Below are 26,448 nucleotides of genomic sequence, written 5' to 3'. Positions count from 1 at the left end.
AAAATCGGCCTTCCCCCAATTTAGAACCTTTATTTCCGGTCCATCCTTGTCCTTTTCCATGACTACCTTAAATCTCACCGAATTATGGTCACTGTCACCAAAGTGCTCACCTACTAACACTTCTACCACTTGCCCGGCCACATTCCCTAGAATTAGGTCCAGTACCGCCCCCTCTCTTGTAGGACTTTCTACATGCTGGCTCAAAAAGCTCTCCTGGATGCACTTTAAGAATTCTACACCCTCTGAGCCTTTCACACTCTGACTATCCCAGTTAATATTGGGGAAGTTGAAATCCCCCATTATTATTACCCTATTATTTGCACACTTCTGAGATTTGCCTACATATCTGTTCCTCTATCTCCCCCTGGCTCTTTGGGGGCCTATAGTACACTCCCAGCAAAGTGCTAGCCCCCTTTTTGTTTTTAAGTTCAACCCATATGGCCTCATTAGAGGAACCTGTTAATATATCATCCCTCCTTACAGCAGTAATTGTCTCCTTAATTAATATTGCGACACCCCCTCCTCTTTTACCCCCCCCCCCGCCATCTCGCCTGAAGATTCTATACCCCGGAATATTGAGCTGCCAGTCTTGCCCCTCCCTCAACCATGTCTCCTTGATAGTAATAATATCATACTCCCATGTGTTCATCAACAACTTCAGTTCATCCACCTTATTCGTAAGACTCCTTGCATTAAAATAAATGCCATTTAGCCTTGCCCTACTCCCTTGTGCCGTTAGATATTTGCTCTGCCTTCCAGTCTGACTTATTTTTTCCCTCTATATTTGGCTGTACATCACCCCCTATTATAGCTCCACTCTGTATCCCATCCCCCTGCCAAGTTAGTTTAAACCCCCCCCCGAACAGTGCTAGCAAACCTCCCCGCAAGGATATTTGTCCCGTTCTGGTTCAGGTGCAACCCGTCCGACTTGTACAAGTCCCACCTTCCCCAGAAGCAGGCCCAGTGATCCAGGAAACTAAAGCCCTCCATCCTGCACCAACTCTTTAGCCACGCATTCATCTGCTCTATCCTCCTATTCCTATACTCACTAGCACGTGGCACCGGGAGTAATCCAGAGATTACAACCTTTGAGGGCCTGCTCTTTAGTCTGCTGCCTAGCTCCCTAAATTCTTGCTGCAGGACCTCATCCCTCTTCCTACCCATGTCATTGGTCCCACTGTGAACCACGACCTCTGACTGTTCACCCTCCCCCTTCAGAATGCCCTGCAGTCATTCAGTGACATCCTTGACCCTGGCACCAGGGAGGCAACAAACCATCCTGGAGTCACGTCTACGGCCACAGAAACGCCTATCTGTTCCCCTTACGATAGAATCCCCTACCACTATTGCTCTCCCACTCTTTTTCCTCCCTTCCTGAGCAGCAGAAGCACCCCTGGTGCCAGGAAGTTGGCTGCTGCTGCCTTCCTCTGGTAAATCATCCCCCTCAACAGTATCCAAATCGGTATACCTGTTTGAGAGGGGGATGTCCACAGGGGACCCCTGCACTACCTGCCTGCTTCTACTGCTCCGCCTGATGGTCACCCATTTCCCCTCTGCCTGTGCAGCCCTTACCTGCGGTGTGACCAACTCACTAAACGTGCTACTCACGACCCTCTCAGCATCGTGAATGCTCCAAAACTCATCCATCCGCAGCTCCAGCACCGCAATGCGGTCTACTAGTAGCTGCAGCTGGATACACTTCTGGCACACATGGTCATCAGCATCCTGTCTTTGTAATTTAATCCTTTATGACTGGTATTATTCTGGTGAATCTACACTCCAGCCCTTCCACAGACAATGCATCTTTCCTGAGGTTTGGTGCCCAAAACTGAATGCAGTCTGACCAAATCTCAGTACAATTGAAGCATGACTTCCTCACTTTTCAATTCCAACCCCCCTTAACATAAAGCCCAACATTCCATTAGCCTTTTTGATGACTTTTTGTACCTGGGCAGTAGCTTTTAGTGATCCGTGTACAAGGACACCTTAATCCGTTTGCTCCTCCACAGCTCCTAGTCCCTTGCCATTAAGAGAATATTCTGATTTGTCTTTCTCTTTGTGACTTATTTTAGAGATTCAGAAGCTTGAAAGTTTTAAACAATTCAAAAGTTGGATACTATTGTTATGGTTTGGGTTTTCTCCCAACACTTGCGCTCACCGCGAAAAAGCGGTTTCCATAAGCAGACAGTCTCCTACAATCTGAAACACGTGCCCTTATATGAGCCATGTGTAAAGCTAGGCTTAACATTTACCTAATTATAATACATAGCACGCCAGAGATCATGTCGGACAACCACCACATTCTCCTAATTCCTTTGAAAGGCAGAAAACACTACAGCCAGTGTTAATCCTAAAAGTAAGGATTTATTTATAGGTTGAATGAAACATAGAAGCAGTAAAACACAACATACTGGATATACTTAAAAACAATAAAGAATAGAATTAGACAACAAGGGATTTAATACGGCTTTTTTAGATTGAATTTTTTTCAGTTTGATGAGCTGAAATTAAAAAATACACTTTGCTCTTTAAAGGATCAACAATTTGATTGTCTCGGGCTAAAAGGCTACTGAAGGTTAAATGTGTGTGTGTGTGGTGTGGGTGTCCAAGTTTACCCTGTTCAAGCTCCATACTCTGATACCTCCTGTAGTGTTTCAAAGATCAATGTGGTCTATCTTCCCACCCAATATATGAAAAGAAATTCACAGATCTATGACTGGAATAATCAAGAGGGTGTTACATTCCATGATTTTGTTTTTAAACTTTTCTTCTGTGCATTAGGGTAATCTCGGGAGATTTCCAATGCAATACAAGTGGCATTCCTGTCAGTCTTCTTACAGCATAAAGAAAAATCAAAAGATTAAATCATCAGACTATAAAGCTCACTTAATTATACCAGTCATTGGCCCGCACTAGATTCCCTCTGGTACCTCGCCTAAGTGGCTATTCTCCAAGTGGGAGTTTTGTGAACTGTTGGCAGGTTATTTGACCACAGAGGTCATCACAGGCTCATCTGACTTCAACACAGGTCTGCTTTCCAGCAGGAGTCACTGGATAGCTTTCATAAGAAACAACTCTGGCTAAATGTTCTCCCTCAGCTAGGGACACTGAGGCCTTCTATAGCACCTCAGACGATACCTCGGCTGAGGTCAGCTAACTCCGCACACAGCCAGGGAAACCATTAGCTTAGTCACGCAGCACAATCCCCACTTAGTATGTCGATGAGGCTTTTGTTACCTGCAAAATTAAACTATATAGATTGTGCCTGTTAAACTGAACAAGTGCAAATCAGGCAAACTCTCAGCTATGATGTCTATAGTCAAATAACTTACTAACACAAAATCCACTATCACGTGAGCAAGGTATTCAAAGTTTCACCACCTGTGGAACTGTATACAGTTGCTGCCTTCAGGAAAGAAGGGCTTAAAAAAAAAAGTAAACAGATACTTGATTTTTTTGGTCTGGCTAAAATATTCCTTTACTCTATTACTATAATGTTTGAATATTAAAACTCACCGAGACTTGTAGGTTTAATAAGCACGTCCAGCACATCATAAAAGGGTATGCTTTTCAGCTGGACATCTGGATGGACAGGATGGATGGAGGGAGAAGCCTCTTGCATTTCTATATTCGGTTTAGTCTCATGCAGCAACACAGGGCTAACCAGCGGAGAGGAGGGCTGAGGTGTGGCTGATGTGGATGCCGAAGACTGCGCAATGCCCGAGGCCAACTCGGAGTCAGCCGAGAGGTTATTGTCCAAAGAGAAAACAGAAGACTTTATGGCTGACAAGTCAGCAAGACTTTCAATAGTTCTAGGAAAACGCCGTCTGTACAGTTCCTTGATCTTGATCTGAACAGCTGGACTACAGCCACTCTTTAACAAGTGCAGTGCTCTTACAAGGAGTTCATGTTTGCGACCACTTTTGTTACGACCAGCAAAACCTAACAGCACTTGAAGTTCTGAGACACGGAAACTCGAAACCATATTCTGAAAGATAAAAAAAAAAGCAGTCAACCTAAATATTTTCATCTACCATCATTGTTTAATGTTAGTAACTTTTTAAATCTATAACCCTTAATTGAGAAAAATACTAACTTACTGTTAAACTACCTATATCGAAACTGTTATCTTGAAACTGGAAAATGATGTGGGAGCTAAAATCTCCTTAGCTTTATCGCAAATGCACAGGTCTTGCATTAGACCAGTGACTACCTACATTTGTGTACTATTTAAATTCTGTGTAAACACATATGTAAACATGCTAGATTGAATTTACAGCAATTTACCATCACTCAGATTTGAACTGGATACAGTTTAGCATTGAAACCTACTGACAGATGAGGTTATCTTCACATTAATTTAAAATGATGAAAAATCAAGGTTCTCCTTAAACCCACATCCCAGGGAGGGGTAAAGGTAGACAATATTATTGACAAAGCTACTAGTGAATCACTGACATAGGAATTGCTAGACGATGAAAGACCACAGTCCATCTAGTTCGCCTTCTACTATCCTGGTAGTCACATGATACAATGATAAGAGATGTTGGCTGATGATGGATTTCAACCTCTATTAATTAATCTGCAACAAACCCAGACATGACACGAGGAAAACCCCAGTGGTGGAGAGCTTTGGGAACCATAGGTCCAAAGTCACCTGTTCCTCCCAAGCATGCTACACTTACATCATGTCTCAAATTACTCATATTACAGGAAACTTTCGATTTACCGGCACCTAAATAACCGGAAATCTCGGTTAACCGGCAAAATTCAGGAGTACGTTTTACTTCATATTGTATTTGCGTTCCTCCATCTGTTGCTGTGCAAGGGTGTGGCTGCAGCTGTTGCTAAGCTGCAGAGACGCTTGGAACTTGTGTTCGTTGTTCTACAGTTGTTGCTAAGCAACAGGGTTTGTTGCTTTATATGGAGCTGTCAGCTCTCCCTATCTTTTACCATAGTGTTCGGTTATCCGGAATTTTTGATGAACCGGCACCACGTCGGTCCCGTCCGTGCCGGATAAAAAGTTTCCTGTACTGCATCCCAAAATGTTATTTTCTGAAATAAATCTATTTTTTATTTGAATGCATCAATAATAACTGCTTCCACCATCTCCCTCGGGAGTCTGTCCACATGGTTTATATTTTTTCCCCATTTTTGGAGAGAAGCAAGATTGAGTGAAGTAAACAGAATTTGCTTTGGGTGTTACTCTGTGTGATCCCTTTCTGTCTGTGAAATAAAGCAATTCAACGATTCCTATCTGGCCTCAGCTCACCAAATGTTTCAGTCTGCCTTCAGATGGGTTAGAGAAATGCATACGAAGCCATGTGCAAAAGATACAACATCCAGTTCAAATCATAAGGGGGTCTTATTGTTATATATCTGGGTCACGCTATCATATAATTAAATAATAGGCAGTAGAGGCACACTGCTCAACGCAAGATGCTCAAGACCGTTTACAGGAGTGACCAGCCAAAAGAATATCTATGGCAATAACAGAAAATGCTGGAAACACTCATGCTGTCTGACCGGCTGAGTGTTTCCAGCATTTTCTGTTACTTCAGATTTTCAGCATCCACAGTATTTTGCTATTGTATCTATGGCAAGCCTGAAACTTGCAACATACACCCTTAAGGGCACAGTACTGTATATGCAATATAAAAAGACATACCCAGGATTAGTAAGCACATGCTAAATAAGCATAACTCCAAATATATTAACAATTAATCAGCAGCAAAATTAAGGAAAGAAATGACCGCTACAAATCCTGCAAGCAGAAAGGTAAAAGGGGTTCACTTGGAATACAAGAGCCTACAGAAAAATATTAAAAGGGGTGGCCAAAGGAGTTGCGAGAACTAGGAAAAAAAAACCTTAGCTGCAGACAGGAGATGTTTAATATGCTAAATCATTACTTCCTTCCAAGTGTTCACTAGGGACATAGGAATATGCCCTCCCCAAATGGTGCTAATCCAATGCGGAGAATAAATGATATGGAGGTCACACAGGCTAAAAGTGCTCAAAACAAATAATTCCCATGGGCTGGCTGGTACTTATCTCTGAGGACAATGAATGAAATTAGTGAGACATATGCAGTCATCAATGAACAAACGGGAGATCCCTGTAGATTGCAAAAATAAAACCCATTATCAAACGGTCAACAAAACAGACCCAGGCTCCAGACCTATTACTCTTATACAGTATTAACACTGGGTAAAACATAGGAATTGTTTAGGAGCAAACTTGAGAATTACCTATCGGATAATAACCTAGTAAGCAGTAGCCAACATGAATTCAGAAAAGGAAGATCCTGCCTGACCAACCTCAATGACATTGCAAGGCCTACAATATGGTATACCTTGACAAAGTTCTGTGTGAAAGGCTACTATTTAAGGTTAATGTGGTGGTGTTCCAGGTTAAAAGCTGGGAATGGGTAAGAATTTTGGTGAGGTAGGAAACAGCAAACAATTCTTAAATGAGTAGAGAAGCACGGAGTGAGGTGTTGGGACCACTGCGGTTTTTAAACTTATATTAATGAGGTACTCAAAACCCCACTGCAAACTGGTCAAATTTGCAGACTCTACCAAACTAGGATAAGCAGTTGTATCTGAGAAGGCAGCTCAGTTAGACAAAATACATAGTCGGGCAGAACAATGGCAGATTAAGTTTAATATGGACAAATGCAAGTGTGGCACGTAGGAAGAAAGAGAGAATGACATAAGTACCCCATGAATGGTGCTAAAAGAGTCAAGGGTGGTTGAAAGATCCAAGTAAGGGGTTTTAGCAAACTTGACAACATCAGCAACAATCAAGAAAGCAAATAGAATGCTTCCCAACCCCCAAGTTACACTGCTTCCCTCTTGTCGCGCCAAATCTGCTTCATAGCACAAAAACAGTAATATAATGGTATTGTTCAAGACCCAATACATTAACTCTCAAGAGTGTATCAGTAGACGTTCGCCCCAGTAGCACCATGCACATGGACTGATAGTAACTGCAGGCTTTATTTCCACACAATGGTCAACACCGAACGACAACATATTATCCAGTGCTGTCATGAGGTTTGTTTAGCACATCAGTACCAATATGCAGTCGGAAAATTCTTTACTTTTAATCATTACATCAAATTGTACCCATCAGCAGTAACAGACCTAACAACCTGTACTTCACGCTAGTGCTAACATAGCTTACTCCAGGCACAACCTAAGTTTGACTACTAAATTCATATGGGCATACAACAAAAATTTTACATCCCCATCATTATAGTTTGCTGAAATCCCAGTAAAAAGGGATTAAGTAGTTGTATTTGTGGTCTTGTGGCAATTACATGACTTTAAGATGATGGTCAGTCAGCTTTCGAAAAGTGGGCATCACAGGAAGTCTTACTCCATACAACAGAGTGCAAACAGCACACAGCTGCGGTGCTGAAATTATACAGAATAAAGCTAACCACACAAGTGAACACATGGTCAACGTTGGTTATAGTGGTTCAGTTCACAAGTGATATTTAAATGTTTGTAAAATCTTAAAAACATCCCACCAGACTTACTTATTCCCCAAAGTTTTTGGTCAAGACAATGATGTATCCCATTTTTAACACCATTACTCCATGGCATTAACTTAATTGTACTAAGGTAAGAATATCAAGAACATAAACAATACTGTAGGATAAGGTAAGGGAGTCAAGGGTTATGGGGAGCGGGCAGGGAAGTGGAGTTGAGGCCAAGATCAGATCAGCCATGATCTTACTGAATGGTGGAGCAGGCTCGAGGGGCCAAATGACCTACTCCTGCTCCTACGTCTTATGCTCTGATAAGCATCTAAATCTATGATTAGCACTGCAGCAAATTTCTTATCCCAACTGGGCCATTGGTTTTTTTTCAGTCAACAAATTTCTTCTCTTCCCTCCTTAAGCAGTATCTTTGTGGAGTTTTGGCTCCATATTAAGTTGCCTTTTGGTACCTCAATCAAATGATGATTCTTGTATAAGCCTAGACACGGAAGGCATCACAGACAAGCCCGATACTATCCACCTGCACCCTGGATGAGATCAGCTAACTCAGATGTACTTGCTTCGGCAGCACATATACTACATTTGGAACAATACAGAGGTTATCATGGATAATAACAACAGAAAATGCTGGAAAAACTCAGCAGGTCAGGCAACATCCGTGGAGAGAAATTTGAGTTGACGTTTCGGGTCGAACCCTTCTTCAAAACTGGAAAGAAAAGAAGATAGATCGGAGGCAGGGCTGCGATCGGACAAAAGAATAAAAGAAACAAAAGAAGTAAAAAAGAGACAATAAAAGGTATTAGAAGCTAGACGAGATGGTAATAGGCGGAGATTAGGTGTAAAGGTTATCATGGCCCCTGCATAAGGATGTCATGCAAATTTCTGAAGTATTAATTTTTTATGCCTCAAATTGTGTTTGAAAATGCCTGAGGAGCAGAAAACAGCACCCAAGGAGAAGGGCGATAAGTAAAGTCACAGCAAAGGGTGGCAAGCAGAGAAGGTCGAGGAAGGAGAGTTATTCGATCCAAGTCTATAAAGTGATGAAGCAGGTTCACTCTGGCACGGTCATCTCGTCCAAGCATGAACTAGTTTGTGAACAATATTTTTGAAGCTTCCTGCCTGGACCATTACAAGCGTTCAACCATCAAAGCCTGCTACTACCCAGGAAGATGACCAAGCACGCTGTGTCGGAAGGGACAAAGGCAGTGACCAAGTACACCAGCTCCAAGTAAAACTCCACAATGTACTGAAAAAAAGAAACTCAGGATAACCCAGTAACCAGTTCTGGGACTTCCCTGCTCTGAACGGCCCAACTAATTGGATAAACTCTGAACTATCAGGGGAGTGGCCAGGCAATTATTAGAAGGCTGCTAGTGCAGGGGAGTTGGTTCCTTAAAGGGAAAACTACTCAGCAAGTAAACTCACATTATTCTTGTATATCTACCTCAGTGCATGTTCCTTGCTCTTCAAGAGGCTTGAGGGAATTTTTTTCCAAATGCCTTCAGGATCAGCATGACAGCATTCATCTGCTCTATTGTAGTGGAAAACACAGATTAAATCCTCTACTTTCCAGTTCTGAAAAAGGGTTCGACCCGAAACGTCGACTCTATTTTCTCTCCACGGATGTTGTCTGGCCTGCTGAGTTTTTCCAGCATTTTCTGTTGTTATTTTAAATCCTCCACACTTGTGTTCTCCCTTTCGTGTATGCTACTATGAGAAGGTGGTCTGAAGAAACCTAGGGGCAGGCTCTTCCATTAGTTTCCTCTGATTTGCATATACAAACATTATGCAGCATCCCCAGGCCACAGCCTGCCTTCCTACAGACAACGCTTTTCATGCAATTTTTCCAAATGGAAACATAATCGGGTACTAGGGGAGCAAAATCCTATTTGATTATAGTTCAAAAAATAAGGAATTCCTGTAGATTTGGTAGGACTGACATTTTTTATTCATTCTTAGGATGTGGGCGTCGCTGGCAAGGTCGGCATTTATTGCCCCGGGGTGGTGGCGCTGGTAGCGGTTTGATACAACCGAGTAGCTTGCTTGGCCACTTCAGAGGGCAGTTAAGAGTCAGCCACATTGGTGCAGGACTAGAGCCACATAGAGGCCAGGCTGAGTAAAGACAGCAGGTTTCCTTTTCTAAAAAGGACGTTAGATGAACCAGTTGGGTTTTTACGCGAAAAAGACTTACATTTATATAGCGCCCTTCACGGCCACCAGACGTCTCAAAGCCCTTTACAGCCAATGAAGTACTTTTGGAGTGTAGTCACTGTTGTAATGTGGGAAACGCGGCAGCCAATTTGCTCCCACAAACAGCAATGTGATAATGACCAGATAATCTGTTTTTGTTATGTTGGTTGAGGGATAAATATTGGCCAAGACACCGGGGAGAACTTCCCTGCTCTTCTTCGAAATAGTGCCATAGGATCTTTTACGTCCACCTGAGAGGGCAGGCGGGGCCTCAGTTTAACGTCTCATTGAAGACGGCACCTCCGACAGTGCAGCGCTCCCTCAGCACTATTGGAGCATCAGCCTCACTTTATGTGCTCCAGTCTCTGGAGTGGGACTTGAACCCACAACTGTCTGACTCAGAGGCGAGTGTGCTACCCACTGAGCCACAGCTGACACTATCAGAATCAGACATGGTCACTTTTGTGAATTTCCAGTTTTTTTTTAATAAACTGAATTCCAATTTTCAAACTACCATTGTGGGATTTGAACTCACGTTCTCTGGATTATTAGTCCACTAACATAACCACTACACTACCGTACCCATTCCCACAGCATAGCTGTAGAAAAAGCATACATCATACATGCAGGGTGCTTACAACTGATTCATTTTCAGCATCACACAAATCAAAGTAAATCATATTCCAGAGTTCATCATTTACCCTGTTTGTTCTATACATTAGGTTAGTGATTATTATAAAAATTATACAAATTTTTAATGTTGTGATCAACAAGAAACTCTTGTGGCAACAATGTGAAATGGATTATTATTATTATTATTTTTTTTTTTTTTTAAAAACAGTGCTGACTGTAACCAAGACATCGGTTTCACAAAATACAAGTACTGTAATACTTCACAGAGCAAGAGGATATTAAGTCGTCGTCGTACGTGTCTTCACACTGTTCCCTTTGGAGAACTGTATGAAGTGGTGGAAGGATTTCTGGCCGCGATTAACGCTCCTTCTGTGACCGTAACCATCTTCGTACCAGCCATTAGGGTGGTTAGTCCTATGGCGGGAGGGTTTTACGGGCTCCCACAACCCATATGAGGTGGGGGGGGGCCACCCACACCCACGGACGCAAGTATCCCACTGGATGTCAACCCAGAATTTAGAGCCGGAGCTCCGACTCCACTTGCCGGGACTGTCTGGAGCGGGGTTCGAAACCCTACGCCTTCTGGCTCAGCGGCGGGGATGCTACCGCTACGCCAAAGGCCCACTCCAGGATATTAAGTAGGGTACAGTAAAATTCGCCAGCAAAAAATGTTCCTCAATCGCATATAAATCAGTATACTTAATACAATTACTCCAGGCTGCAGAAATATTTCCTAGCATTTTTCCATCTAGTAGCAAAGTATAGAGCACAGTGAGGACACTGTTTATATTTCATAGATGGGTTGATCTAACAACTATGAGCAAGGTCACAGCTGGTATACAATTCAGTGTTGCCAGTAGACTTAAGTGTATTGACACCAGTACATCTTAATGAGGAAAAAAACATTTAGGATGCATTCACACATCAATTTTAGTCTTGTAGCAAAGCATTTCCACTTCACTGAAAATGGTCTGCAACAGTAGTGACCTCAAATTGCATCAAACTGGAGGCAGAACTCCAACCTATAGCATCCGATAGTTGACACCCCAATTGCAGATCACGGTGCAAACATTATCTTCTGCAGCTCGCGTTCAGAAAGGGAAGGGGAGCGAAGGGCTATAATAACTTGCCTTTATATAGTGCCTTTTAATGTAGTAAAATGTCCCAAGGCACTTCACAAGATTGTAATCAGGCAAAAATTGACACCGAGCCAAAGGAGACATGAGGATGGGTGACTAAAAGCTTGGTCACAGGTAGGTATTAAGAAGCATGTTAAAGAAGGAAAGAGAGGCAGAGAGGTTTAGGGAAGGATTCCAGAGCTTAGGGCCTCGACGGTTGAAAGCATGGCCACCAATGGTGGGGCGAAGGGCGTGAGGGATGCTCAAGAGGCCAGAGTTGGAAGAACACAAAGTTCTTGGAGGGTAGTAGGGCTGGAGGAGGTTAGAGGTAGGGAGGGTCGAGGTCATGGAAAGATTTGAACACAATGATGAGAACTTTAAGTTGTTGGTGGACCGGAAGCCTATGTAGGTCAGCGAGGACAGGGGTGATGGGTGACCGGGACTTGGTGAGAGTCAGGATATGGGCAGCAGAGTTTTGGATAGCTCAATTTTATGGAGCATGGAAAATGAGAAGCCAGCCAGAAGGACACTGCAATAGTCGAGTCTGGAGGTAACAAAAGCATCAATGATGATTTCAGCAGATGGGCCGAGGCAGGGGTGGAGATGGATGATGTAATCACAGAATCACAACAGTGCAGATAGAGGCCATTTCGGCCCATCGAGCCTGCACCGACACATATCCCACCCGATCCCCATAACCCCTACACCAACACATATCCCACCCTATCCCTGTAACCCCACGTATTTAATCCCCCTAACACTAAGGGTCAATTTATCATAGCCAATCAACCTAACCCGCACATCTTTTGGACTGTGGGAGGAAACCGGAGCACCCGGAGAAAACCCACGCAAACACGGGGAGAATGTGCAAACTCCACACAGACAGTCGCCCGAGGCCGGATTCGAACCCGGGTCTCTGGCGCTGTGAGGCAACAGTGCTAACCACTATGCCACCGTGCTGAAGGTGGAAGCAGTCTTTGTGATGGAGATAATACAGGGGTCGGAAGCTCAGCGCAGGGCCAAATAGTCCGTCGAAGTTGCGAACAGTCTGGTTCAGCCTTAAACAGGCCATGGAATCGGTGGCGAGGGAACAGAGTTTGTCGTGGGGGCCGAAGACAATGGCTTGTCTTCCCAATGTTTAATTGGAGGAAATTGCAGCTCACCCAGGACTGGATATCAGAAAAGCAGTCTGAAAACAAAGGCACTGGAGGGGTCGAGAAAGGTGGTGGTGAGGTAGAGCTGGGTGTCGTCAGCGTACACGTGGAACCTGACGTCATGTCTTCAGATGATGTAGTCGAGGGGGCAGCATGCAGATGAGAAGCAGTAGAGGGCCAAGGATAGATCCTTGGGCGATTCTAATGGCAATGGTGCAGGGCAGGAAAAGAAGCCATTGCAGGAGATTCACTGGCTACAACTGGATAGTTAAGAGTGGGAAGCAGTTCCAATCAGCTGGACAAGAGATGATGTAATGACATCAACTTAGTGAAGCTCCTTATGTCTGTTGTTAAAAGCAGATTTTTGTGAAAAGGATGATTTACCCAACTAATTAATAAAGCTTTAAATATCAAGCTTTCTATTCTGGTGAATGTACTCCTTGCATCATGACATCACATAGAAACACAGAAACATAGAAGATAGGAGTAGGCCATTCGGCCCCTCGAGCCTGCTCCGCCATTCAATGCGATCATGGCTGATCATCCAAATTCAGTACCCTGTCCTTGCTTTCTCCCCATATCCCTTGATCCCTTCAGCCTTAAGAAATATATCCAACTCCTTCTTGAATATATTTAATGAATTGGCCTCTACTGCCTTCTGTGGTCGAGAATTCCACAGGTTCACCACTCTCTGGGTGAAGAAATTCCTCCTCATCTTTGTCCTAAATGGCTTACCCCTTATCCTTAGACTGTGACCCCTGGTTCTGGACTCCCCGACCATCGAGAACATCCTTCCTGCGTCTAGTCTGTCTAGTCCGGTTAGAATTTTATAAGTTTCAATGAGATCCCCTCTCATTCTTCTAAACTCCAGCGAGTACAAGCCCAATCGACTCAATCTCTCCTCATACGTCATTCCTGCCATCCCAGGTATCAGCCTGGTGAATCTTCACTGCACTCCTTCCATGGCAAGAACATCCTTCCTCAGATAAGGCGACCAAAACTGCACACAATACTCAAGGTGTGGTCTCACCAAGGCCCTGTACAACTGCAGCAAGACATCCTTGTTCCTGTACTCGAACCCTCTCGCCACGAAGGCCAACATACCATTTGCCTTCTTAACAGCCTGCTGCACCTGCATGCTTACCTTCAGCGACTGGTGCACAAGGACACCCAAGTCTCGTTGCACTTCCCCTTCTCCCAATCTATTGCCATTCGGATAATAATCTGCCTTCCTGTTTTTGACACCAAAGTGGATAACCTCACATTTATCCACATTATATTGCATCTGCCATGTTTCTGCCCAATCACCCAACCTGTCCAAATCATACTGGAGTTTCTCGGCATCCTCCTCACAGCACACATGCCCGCCCAGCTGTATCGTCTGCAAACTTGGAGATATTACATCTAGTTCCCTCGTCCAGATCATTAATATATATTGTGAATAGCTGGGGTCCAATGCAAATACCATGATGTAGCAAGTCTAGCGGCTTCAGGCTAAATCTAACGAGCTCAGATTAGGCTTTAGAGGTGTCAGTATGAATCAGCTCTCCAACCTGAAGCAAACTCAGGAACGATTTGCGCTCAGTTTGCTTACTACAGTATGAATACACCACTAAACCAACACTGTTTAATGTTTGCCGATACATACTTAAATATTACCTCAAGCTAGTCCACCAATAACAACCAACCGTTAAGCACCAGTATAGCCAAGTGTTCTTTCACAATTGAAGTTTCACACATCCACAAATACACTTTACTGAAATCCTAGCGACAAAATACAGATCATCACATTTCCTGTTTTTAACCACAAGTTAATTAAAAAAGTCATATAAATATTAATTTTTAGCACTAAGCATATTTATGCTAATTGCAGTCTGGTTCCACTGTGAACCCTCTTCCCCCTTTTCCATCTGCTCTCAGTTAATACATTTTCACAAAAGAAACGTTTTATGGAATGGCATTGACTGCAGTTTTATGGTTCTTAGGTTTATGTCACTGCCATCATGGTTATACTTACATTGCACCCAGCTACTCTAAAATATTATTTGTCTTTTTTAAAGTCAGTTAGCATGACCGAACAGTAAATACTCCTTATTTGGATTCAAAACGTCCAATCAGATATGACATTTGAGATCTGACTATTCAAATGTAAAAAAAACTCCCACTGAACCAAGTTTTTTATTTCCACAATGCAAATTTGCCATGACTAATTTGTCACAAGGTTAAGAAGCCGAGGGCAAGAGACAAGGCAGTTCTGCTCTGCGTAAAAAGGGAAGCGTTTTATGAACAAAGTTTTTTGAAATGCTTAGCCAAAAGACAGTTGCTCTCAACATTAAACATTAATGACAACTGAACCTCCCACGAAACTAACATTTTTACCTACCTAATAATCACAAAATCTAGCATATGAAAACAAAAACTGAACATCGGCAGATTCTTAACCAAAAAAAAAAATCCCAAACATTACTGTTAAAAAATACAATAAAACATCCACATTAAAAAGGCACTGAAACCATTGCCAACACCACGTTTTGCACAAGAGAGAGCAAGCGGACAACAGGCTCTCTCCGGGGGGGGGGGAACAAAATCACTAAACTTGTAGTTGAAAAAAAATTCTAATAAATTAAAAGGTTTTTTTTTATTGCCTTGGATTGGGAGATAAACCTACGGTTAACCAGACATTAATAAATCGCCTGGCAACAGAGCGCCAGCCCAGAAAGAGAGATGGGGGGGGAATTGTCAGATCAATAGGCCTGCGGCCCGGATCCCCGGCTCCGAGGTAAGACTCCAGTCATTACAGACGAAGTGATTTTTAAAAAAAATATACTATATATAAATTTTCTGGCGGTGAGGTGTTTCTGGTTTCGGTGGGTTTTTTTTTTAATTACCAGGGTCGCTCCCCCGATCGCAGCTGCTCGCTCCTCGCTGTGCACCCCCTCCCCTCTCTCCCTCCATCGCGCCCCGCCGTTTGCAGGTGCTTTCCGTTTTTTTCCCCTTCTCCTCTCTCGACTCACCCTCAACTCGTCAAAATCCGCCATCTTTCGGCCCGTCCCATTATGCACTGCGCGGCGCGGGGGTCACGTTCTCCGTCAGCGTGCCCGCGCGAGGAGAACGTGACGGGGAGAGGGCGTCAGAACGTGACACTTGGCCACACCCCCCTCTCCATCCCTCCCCTCCACTCCAACACCTGCTCCAATTGCACGCTCACTGCAACCCAGTGGCCATGATGTGATCATACTGCGCTACCGTTTTATTAGATAATAAAAAAAGACCTGCACTCTGATAGATTATATATATAATTTTCTTTTACTCATTCACAGGGTGTGGGCGTCGCTGGCAAAGCCGGCATTTATTGCCCATCTCTAGTTGCCCTCGAGAAGGTGGTGGTGGTGAGCAAATTTCCCAGTCAATTATATGCTCGGTGTGGAGATGCCGGAGTTGGACTGGGGTGGACAAATGTAAGAAGTCACACACCAGGTTATAGTCCAACAGCTTTATTTGTGATTTCAAATAAAGCTGTTGGACTATAACCTGGTGTTGTGTGACTTCTTACAATTATATGCTCACCATAGCATTGGAGAATGGAATACTTTACCCATTCCATAAGAACATAAGAAATAGCAGCAGGAGTATGCCACTCGGCCCTTCAAGCCTGCTCCGCACCATTCAATAAGATCATGGCTGATCTTCCAGTATTATAATAATAAAGGCACCTAACATTACCATCTACAACAACTTGCGCTTATATAGTGCCTCTAACATAGTAAAACGTCCCAAGGCGCTTCACAGGAGCGTAGTCAGACAAATTGTGACCCTGAGCCAAAGAGGAGACATTAGTATAGGTAACCAAAAGCTTGGTGAAAGAGGTAGGTTTTAAGGAGCACCTTAAAAGGAGGAGAGGCAGAGAGGTTTAGGGAGGGAATTCCAGAACTTAGGGCCTAGGTTGCTGAGGGCATGTCCAGCAATGGTATGGCGAAGGAATGGGGGATGCACAATAGGCTCAAGTTGGAGGAACACAGTTTTTGGAGGATTGTACGGCTGAAGGAGGTTATAGAGAGGCCATGCAAGGATTTGAACATAAGGATGACAATTTTAAAATGGAAATAGGAGCCAATGTAGGTCAGCAAGCACTGGGGTGATGGGCGAATGGGATTTGCTGTGAGTTAGGATACGGGCAGCAGAGTTTTGGATGAGTTAAAGTTTATAAAGTTTGGAAGATGGGAGGCCGGCCAGGAGAGCATTGGAAATGTTGAGTCAGGAGGGTTTCAGAGGCAGAGACGGGTGATATAATGGAGGTGGAAATAGGTAGTCTTTGTGATAAAGAGGATACGGGGTCAAAAGATCAGCGCATGGTCAAATAGGATGCAGAGCTTGCAAAGTTTGGTTCAGCCTGAGACAGTGGCTAGGGAGGGGAATGGAATCAGTGGCTATGGAAAAGAGTTTGTGGTGGAGGCCGAAGACAATAGTTTCTGTCTTCCCAATGTTTAACTGAAGGAAATTACAGCTCATCCAGAATTGGACATTGGACAAGCTGTTTGACAATACAGAGGCAGTGGAGAGGTCAAGAGAGGGAATGGTAGCATAGTGGTTGTGGTGATGGCCTGGACTACTGATCCACAGACATGAGTATAAATCCCACCACGGCAACTGGGGAATTTAAATTCAGTTAATTAAATAAAATCTGGAACTAAAAAAAAAGCTAGTAATGGTGACCATGAAACTATTGGCTTGTCGTAAAAACCCATCTCATTCACTAGTGTCCTACAGGGAAGAAAATCTGCCGTCCTTACCTGGTCTGGCCTATATGTGACTCCAGACCCACAGCATTGTGGTTGACTCTTAACTGCCCTCTGAAATGGCCCAGCAAGCCACTTGATGTACATAACCACTACAAAAAACAATAATAATAATAAAACTGGACTGACCACCTGGCATCGACGTCAGCACTGGCTTTGGACATGACAATGGCACACCCAGCCCAGTCGACCCTGCAAAGTCCTTCTCACCAACATCTGGGGACTTGTGCCACAATTGGGAGAACTGTCCCACAGACTAGTCAAGACACAGTCATACTCACAGAATCATACCTTTCAACCAATGTCCCAGATTCCTCCATCACCATCCCTGGGTATGTCCTGTCCCACCGGCAGGACAGACCCACCAGAGGTGGCGGCACAGTGGCATACAGTCGGGAGGGAGTGGCCCTGGGAGTCCTCAACATTGAGTCCGGACCCCATGAAGTCTCATGGCTTCAGGTCAAGCATGGGCAAGGAAACCTCCTGCTGATTACCACCTACCGCCCTCCCTCAGCTGATGAATCAGTACTCCTCCATGTTGAACACCACTTGGAAGAAGCACTGAGGGTAGCAAGGGCACAGAATGTACTCTGGGTGGGGGACTTCAATGTCCATCACCAAGAGTAGCTCGGTAACACCACTATTGAACCAGCTGGCCGAGTCCTGAAGGACATAGCTGCCAGACTAGGACCGCGGCAGGTGGTGAGAGAACCAACACGAGAGGAAAAACCTACTTGACCTCGTCCTCACCAATCTACCTGTCGCAGATGCATCTGTCCATGACAGCATTGGTAGCAGTGACCACCACACAGTCGTTGTGGAGACGAAGTCTCGTCTTCACACTGAAGACACCCTGCATCGTGTTGTGTGGCACTACCAACGTGCTAAATGGGGTAGATTCAGAACAGATATAGCAGCTCAAAACTGGGCATCCATGAGGCGCTGTGGCCATCAGCAGCAGCAGAATTGTATTCCACCACAATCTGTAACCTCATGGCCCAGCATATCCCTCATTCTACCACTCCCACCAAGCCAGGGGACCAACCTTGGTTCAATAAGGAGTGAAGGTCAATCATCACAGCCTCAGGGCAATGTCCTAGGTGGCAGGTAACATTCGCGCCACAGAAGTGCCAGAATGATTATCTCCAACAAGCGAGGGTCTAACCACCTCCCCTTGACATCCAACGGCATTACCATCGCCAAAACCCCCACCATCAACATCCTGGGGGGTCACCATTAACCAGAAACTTAACTGGACAAGCCACATAAATACTGTGGCAACAAGAGCAGGTCAGAGGCTAGATATTCTGCGGCGAGTGTCTCACCTCCTGACTCCCCAAAGCCTTTCCACCATCTACAAGGCACAAGTAAAGAGTGTGATGGAATACTCTCCACTTGCCTGGATGAGTGCAGCTGCAACAACACTCAAGAAGCTTGACACCATCCAGGACAAAGCAGCCCATTTGATTGGCACCCCATCCACCAGCTTAAACATTCACTCCCTCCACCACCGGCGTACCGTGGCTGCCGTGTGTACCATCTACAAGATGCACTGCAACAACTCGCCAAGGCTTCTTCGGCAGCACCTCCCAAACCCGCGACCTCTTCCACCTAGAAGGACAAGGGCAGCAGGCACATGGGAACACCACCACCTCCAAGTTCCCCTTCAAGTCACACACCATCCTGACTTAGAAATATATCACCGATCCTTCATCGTCGCTGGGTCAAAATCCTGGATCTCCCAACCTAACAGCACTGTGGGAGTACCTTCATCACACGGACTGCAGCGGTTCAAGAAGGCGGCTCACCACCACCTTCTCAAGGGCAATTAGGGATGGGCAATAAATGCTGGCCTTGCCAGCAATGCCCACATCCCATAAACTAATAAAAAAAAGGATATGAGTGGATAGGTAAGAGTGGAACGAGGCGAGGGCAGTCCTACTCAGTTGGACAACGGAGTAGACACATTGGAGGAGGATGGTGTGGTCAACCTTGTCAAAGGCTGCAGACAGGTTGAGAGGTATGAGGAGGGATAGTCAACCACGCTCACATAGGATGTCATGTATGACTTTGATTAGGGCGGTTTCAGTACTGTGATGGGGCGAAAACCTGATTGGAGAGGTTCAAACATGGAGTTGTGGGAAAGATTTGAAGGCGACAACACGTTCAAGGACTTGAGGAGAAAATTTAGCACAACCAGCTCACGTATAATCTGGTTCGATGCACAGTAAAGTTTCCTTTACCATGCTTCAACACTGTCCCTGAATCCCATCATTGGAAAAGCAGTGTACACTGTACAGTGTGACATTTTCCCATTTCCCCTGTCGTCCTGTCGCCTAGCTGAAAATTCCAATTAGTGTTAATTGAGAATACTTAGTACTAGGAACTGGAATGAGATTTCCCCAAACCTATTTCACCTCTGGTGCACAACTAGATTAGTCATCCATTACCAGATCTGGCTAGGCCACATCAAGCACTATCGGGTGTCATTCTCCTCTGCCAAAGCCACCCAGTAGTCCAGGATCATCCTGCAGAACAAAAATAGCCTGCAGCTTCTTTTCTCCACTACCAACCTTCTCCTTAAACCTACCTGCACCTTCACCTCCAACAACAAATTGGAAGAGCTGATCAACTTCTTTGTCACTAAGATTGAGACGATCCATTTAGCTTCTTCCCCATTTCCTGTTGCCTAATCATCCCTTTTGTCTCTTAATCTCTCCTGCCTTCCATCCTATCACAGACCTTCCCTTTTGTTCTTTCCTTCCCTCCCCCTCTCCCTGCCCCTACAATTTCTTAAAAACCTGTTACATCTCCAACTTTTTCCAGTTCTGATGAAGGGTCATCGACCTGAAACGTTAACTCTGATTCTCTCTCTACAGATGCTGCCTGACCTGCTGAGTATTTCCAGCATTTTCTGTTTTTAAACCGTCCTTGTTGACCTATATTGGCTCCCAGTCCCCCAATATCTCCAATTTAAAATTATCATCCTGGTGTTTAAATCCCTTCATGGCATCACGCCTCCATATCTCTGTAACCTCCTTCAACTCAACAACTCTCCAAACTCTCTGTTCCTCTGACTCTGATCGTTTTTGCATCCCCCTCTCTTTGCCCCACCATTGTTGGCCATGCCTTCAGCAATCTAGGCCTCATGCTCTGGATCCCCTCCCGAAATCCCTCCGCCTCTCCTCCTCTGTCTCTTAAGAACATAAGAATTAGGAGGAGTAGGCCACAAGGCCCCTCGAGCCTGCTCCGCCATTCAATAAGATCATGGCTGATCTTCGACCTCAACTCCACTTTCCCGCCCAATCTCCATATTACTTGATTCCTCTTCCTTTAAGACCTTTCTTACAACCCACCTGTGACCAAGTCACCCCTCCTAATATCTCCTTTTGCTCAGTGTCTATTTTTGTCCATTTATGCCTCGTTGAAACACCTTGCTTTATTTTTCTATATTAAAAGGTGCTATATAAATTAGGGCTGTCAATTAATCGCAGTTAACTTCTGTGCTTAACACATTCATTTTTTGGGCGATTAATGTGGTAAAATCATTAATCGCACAAGTTGCAGAAATAGAATCATAGAATGACGCAGCACAGAAGGAGGCCAATTCGGCTCATCGCGGCTGTATCGGCTCTTTGAAAGAGCGATCCAATTAGTCCCACTCCCCAGCTCCATCCCCATAGCCCTGTGAATGCTTTCCCTTTAAGTATTTATCTAATTCCCTTACAATCCCGGCTTTCAAAATAGGAGCTCCGATGTTCAAAACTAAGTTTTCAAACACCACCTAACCTTCCTCTCTTGTTTTCAAATTAAAAATATAAGTTTCAGACAAAAAGACACAGGTTGGGTTAGGTGGGACAAAGAGACTGGATGTGGCAGAGCCGGCCATCCTTAAATAAAAGGCTAAAATAAAAGTAGAAAATAGGGCTGACAAGCTAACATAAAAATGTAATCATGGTTAACATGGATCAATTCAACAGAAAGCAATCAAAGGAAAAAAAGGCAAAGGTAAACCAAAGCATTATGGAGCCAAGTATTAAAAGTGAAAGACATGTGAATGGGACGTTTCTTTTTTTTAAAAACTTTCTGACAGTTCATTGGATAGAAAGACGGTTACTTGGATTCACTGTCAAACTGAGTTCCAGTATCACAGAAGTACTCTTCACAATAAACAGCTCAGTTTGAGTCTTTCTATATAATTCCATGTAATAATAAAAATAGCATGAGTAATAAATAAAACTTGAATGACATGGAAGCAGTATTGTATGCAATTAAAACCAAGTTTAAAATTTTTAATCAAGATTAATCACGATAAATGTTTTTAATCATTTAACAGCCCTAATATAAGTTGTTGTTAATGATGACTGCGACGATTACGACTATTACACCTAATAAACAGATACTTTCACCCATTAGTCTAGTCTTGTTTTTCAATCCAGGTCCCAGAGATAAAAGTCTCTAACTCACTGCATTGTCCATATTAAAAGAGGCAATATTCATGCCAAAATCCTAAAAGCTGCTGTAGACGATGTGGAGGGGCAATTGCAATAACATTGGAGAACAGTGACAGAGACCAGCATTTTGCCTTGGGAGCTGCAATTCACAGGGTGGTGTTCCAGGGTGCAATTGTAGTTCCTATCAAGGAATCTTGCTTAGATCAGGGGTTACATTTAAGCAGTTCTTCAGGATAGGCTGCATTTTGCTCTAAAGTGAAATGTATAGTGCAGGTTGTGGCTTTATATGAGACTGCAAAATGTGGTAAGGCTTAGGGGAAACCAACTTACATTGATTTTTGTAAAACTTTTGACCAATGCCTCATGTGGCCCTCATGAAGTAGCTGGAAGTCATGAGAGTGCATGGTTAAATCTTAGATTTCATCTTGGTTGGCTTGGCTCAGCTCCAAGATCCATGTATGGGTAGGTGGAAGATTCACAAAACCTATTCCTCTTAAAAGAGAAGTGAGCCACATGTCACACCTTCTTTTCAATGTCTCTAATAAATTTGGGGAGTTCAGACAGCTTTAGCAGCTACTCAAGCTTCCCTCAACCAGTTTATAATATCAAACTAGCATCTGGGGGAATGAAAATATATATATTTTTAAATGGGATATTTACTGAATTTCTCCATAATTAACAACCCACTGATGAAAACCTATTCTCAGAAATTATATTACTGCCATTTTATTAATGGGTCATTGATAAATAGAGAAAAACAAGTATTTCACCCTCCTTGCTTGTGTTAAAAGTTTAACTTTCAGCATTCATTTGAATGTTGAAAGACATAAGCAAAGAAATGAAAATAAGATATAATAAATGTGCCAAGAAAAATGAAACAATGTCAAATAGCACAATGTTTACATTTTTGTTTCCCAGATTTTTATGTCATTTTTTGACCTTAGTAAATGTTGACTTAGTAAATGCACTTCCTACTATTGAACTGAGCCATACAGACCAGGGAGGTCCTCGATTAGATCTAAGGTTCCCAAATCTGGTTGGAGGTATTCCTGGAGGTTTGATCACATGACATTCAGACCATGTGGTGTCTGGTCATGTGACATCTACAAATGTTATTGTATTTATCTTATAGAGATATAGGGTCCCCTATAGTTGAATATCTTTGCTTGTGGTTTTACGCCAGCATCTGTTGTGCGACCAGGGCACCCGCGAGCAGGAGAAGGGGGGGAAACGGAGGGTGGGGGAGGGATTCACAAGAGGGAAATCAGAGGTGGGAGGAACGTTAATTGCACCAGTAATTAATAGTAACCCACTGAAATTGCACTGATAACTAATAGTAATACTGGTAACACTCAGATTCACCCAATAACCAACAGTAATACTCACTGATAGTAATAGGTGTAATACCCTGGTATCCTACCTATAACTAGTAGCGATCCTATAATCCACTGATATGCACCCTGTAACTACAGCCAGAATCCCCCCTGCACTGCACAAGGTGCAGTCAGGCTCCCCAGTCGACACCACTTTTAACAAGCCCCATCTCTTTCTCTATCTCCTTGAACTCTGGTTTGGACTCCGGTTTTGTGGGAAGTTGACAACACTGAACTGGGAGCCTCAGTCAGTGCAGTTCAACCTCCGTCGCCTCCAGTCCAGATCCAAGGTCGTCCCATCCTCTGTCGTCGAATTACAGTATGCAGACGACGCTTGCGTCTGCGCTCACTCGGAGGTCGAACTCCAAACCATCGTCAACAACTTCACCGAAGCGTATGAGCATGGGCCTTACACTAAACATCCTAAGACAAAGGTCTTCTACCAACCTGCCCCCGCCACACAGTACTGCCCCCCGATTATCAAAATCCACGACAAGGCCTTGGGCAACGTGGACCACTTTCCATACCTCAGGAGCCTACTGTCAACAAGGGCAGATGTCAATGACAAAGTCCAACACCGCCTTCAGTGCGCCAGTGCAGCCTTCGGTCGCCTGAGGAAGAGAGTGTTTGAAGACCAGGACCTCAAACCCGGCACTAAGCTCATGGTCTACAGAGCAGCAGTGATACCCGCCCTGCTGTATGCCTCAGAGACATGGACCATGTACAGCAGGCACCTCAAAGCACTGGAGAGGTACCACCAACGCTGCCTCCGCAAGATCCTGCAAATCCATTGGCAGGATAGGCGCACCAATGTCAGTGTTCTTGCTCAGGCCAACATACCCAGCATCGAAGCTTTGACCATGCTCAATCAGCTCCGATGGATGGGTCACATTGTTCGCATGCCCGATACGAGACTCCCAAAACAAGTGCTCTACTCGGAACTCCGACACGGCAAGAGAGCCCCAGGTGGGCAGAGGAAACGCTTCAAGGACACCCTCAAAGCCTCCTTGAAAAAATGTAACATCCCCACCGACACCTGGGAATCTCTGGCCCAAGACCGCACAAAGTGGAGGAGAAGCATCCAGGAAGGCTCCGAACACCTAGAGTCTCTTCGCCGGTGTTAAATCCGTGAATCTTGATGTATGGTGTCCTTCAATAAATAGACAGAGACTGCAGAGGAACAATCAACGGTGTTTACTGGATGAGGGTTACTCTAAAACTAACAGTACAAATCCCTACTCAGGGTTTATATACAGGTGTGGTCACTGCCGGTACTACAGTATACAGTAGCTGTAAAAAGTAGTTCTCCCCTTAAAGGTACATACACTACAATTCCTCCCCTTTTAGATTAACAGTACCATAACATTCATTTAACAATTAAAAATCAACTAATTACAATTAACACTTTTAACATGCAACATTAACTGAAAATAGTCTATTTATAAATTCAGTCTTTGGGGCGGCTTCCTGATCCTTTCTGGATAGCGCCTTTCCTGAGTGTCTTGCTCTTGGTGCTGAGGCGATTCTGGCCCCCTGTCGTCGGTTGGTTCATCAGCTTCCGATGCTACTGTTTCTGGGGTACATGCTACCGGTATGTCGGGGTCATCACCAGGTACGTATGGGCGAGACATGGGGTTGACTCATTCCTGTGACTCTAGGATCTGGTCAACATGGCATCTCACAATGTTCTCCCCAACATCCACTGTGTACATTAGTGGCCCCTGCCGTGTGCATATCGTTCCTGGTTGCCATTTCTCTGTTCGGTAGTCGCGGGCCAAGACTGGTTGCCCTACATTGAAGCTCCTTGTCGGCTTCTCATTGATGTGCTGGAATTGCTTATTCTCAACATCTCTTCGTACATTTGGTCTGAGCAAATCCAGACGAGATCTCAACCTTCGGTTAAAGAACATCATGGCCAGGGTCTGGTTGGTGACTGCATGTGTCGCATTTCTGTAGGCTAACAGGAAATTGTCCACCTTGTGCTGCAGTGGAATGTCGTCATCGCACATGGCCCTTACTGCTTTCTTAAAGGTTTGTACGAACCTCTCAGCCAATCCATTTGTGGCTGGATGATATGGGGCGGATGTGTAATGCTTTACCCCATTCCTCTTCATAAATCTTCGAAACTCCTCGGACACAAACTGTGGTCCGTTATCAGAGCAAATCTGCTCTGGCAAGCCGTTCCTGGCAAATATGATCCGTAGGACTGCAATAGTTTTCTCCGTGGTGGTGGAGGACATTTTGATCACCTCAGGCCATTTCGAGTGCGCATCCACGGCTATTAAAAACATTGAGTCCATGAATGGACCAGCAAAATCAATATGCACCCGTTGCCATGGAGATGAGGGCCACTCCCATGGGTGTAGAGGGGCATGTGGTGGTGCATTTTGGACCTTCTGGCATCCTGAGCAGCTCTTTGTCAGGTCCTCGATTTGCTGATCGATCCCCGGCCACCACACATAAGCCCTAGCAAGGCTTTTCATTTTCACCCCTCCCAGATGGCCTTCGTGAAGCTCATTGAGCACTCTCTCCCTTAACTTGGGTGGAATTACCACTCGGGATCCACACATCAAGGTCCCCTGGCATACTGACAGCTGTTCTCTTCTGGATGAGAATGCTGGCAACAGTGAGTCGCCATGTGTTGGCCATCCCTTCACCGTCAAGTCATATACCCGAGACAGTGTCGGGTCATTTTGGGTCTCCTTCTCTATATCAGCGTTAGTTACAGGCAAGCATTCAATTATAGTTGAATGAAATATTTCGACAGGATCCACTGCTGGTGCTTCCTCCGCAGTAGGCAGTGGCAGGCGTGATATCCCATCAGCGTTTCCATGCTGTTTCGTGCCCTTATACTCGATTCCATATTGGTTCGCCCCTAGAAAAAGGGACCATCTTTGTAGCCGTTGCGCAGTCATCACCGGAACGCCCTTCTTTGGATTAAAGATGGAGACAAGTGGTTGGTGGTCAGTCAGCAAGGTGAACTTCTGCCCGTGCAGATAGTGATTGAACTTTTTCACTCCCCACACTAGGCTGAGGGCCTCCCTGTCAATCTGGGCGTAGTTACGCTCGGCTGAGGTTAGTGATCGTGACGCAAAGGCAATTGGCCTCTCTGAGCCGTCCGAGAATTTGTGCGACAGCACCACTCCAATGCCATAGGGTGATGCATCACACGCCAACCTAATTGGTAGTGCTGGGTTGAAATGAGCCAACACCTCTTTTGATG

The 26,448-nt window shown here is 44.5% G+C and overlaps 1 protein-coding gene across 5 annotated transcripts in view; it reads right to left on the bottom strand.

The window, feature by feature from the left end:
* pias2 (protein inhibitor of activated STAT, 2) overlaps nt 1–26,448 on the bottom strand; it is a 90,589-nt gene that overhangs the window by 44,881 nt on the left and 19,260 nt on the right. For 2 of the 5 annotated variants that reach the window (XM_085975286.1, XM_085975269.1), the window contains exons 1-2: nt 15,617–15,717; nt 3,517–3,988 (exon numbers count right to left, since the gene is read on the bottom strand). In XM_085975286.1, coding sequence (XP_085831412.1) covers nt 3,517–3,988; nt 15,617–15,640 — 496 coding nt within the window. In that variant the 5' untranslated portion in view covers nt 15,641–15,717. The other 3 variants (XM_085975260.1, XM_085975294.1, XM_085975276.1) reach the window with 3 other exon arrangements.

Source organism: Somniosus microcephalus, chromosome 2 (genome assembly GCF_052327205.1).
Source record: "Somniosus microcephalus isolate GS21.2 chromosome 2, FLI_Smic_1.0, whole genome shotgun sequence".
Lineage (NCBI taxonomy): Eukaryota > Metazoa > Chordata > Chondrichthyes > Squaliformes > Somniosidae > Somniosus > Somniosus microcephalus.
This window is presented reverse-complemented; position numbering and strand designations above follow the sequence as displayed.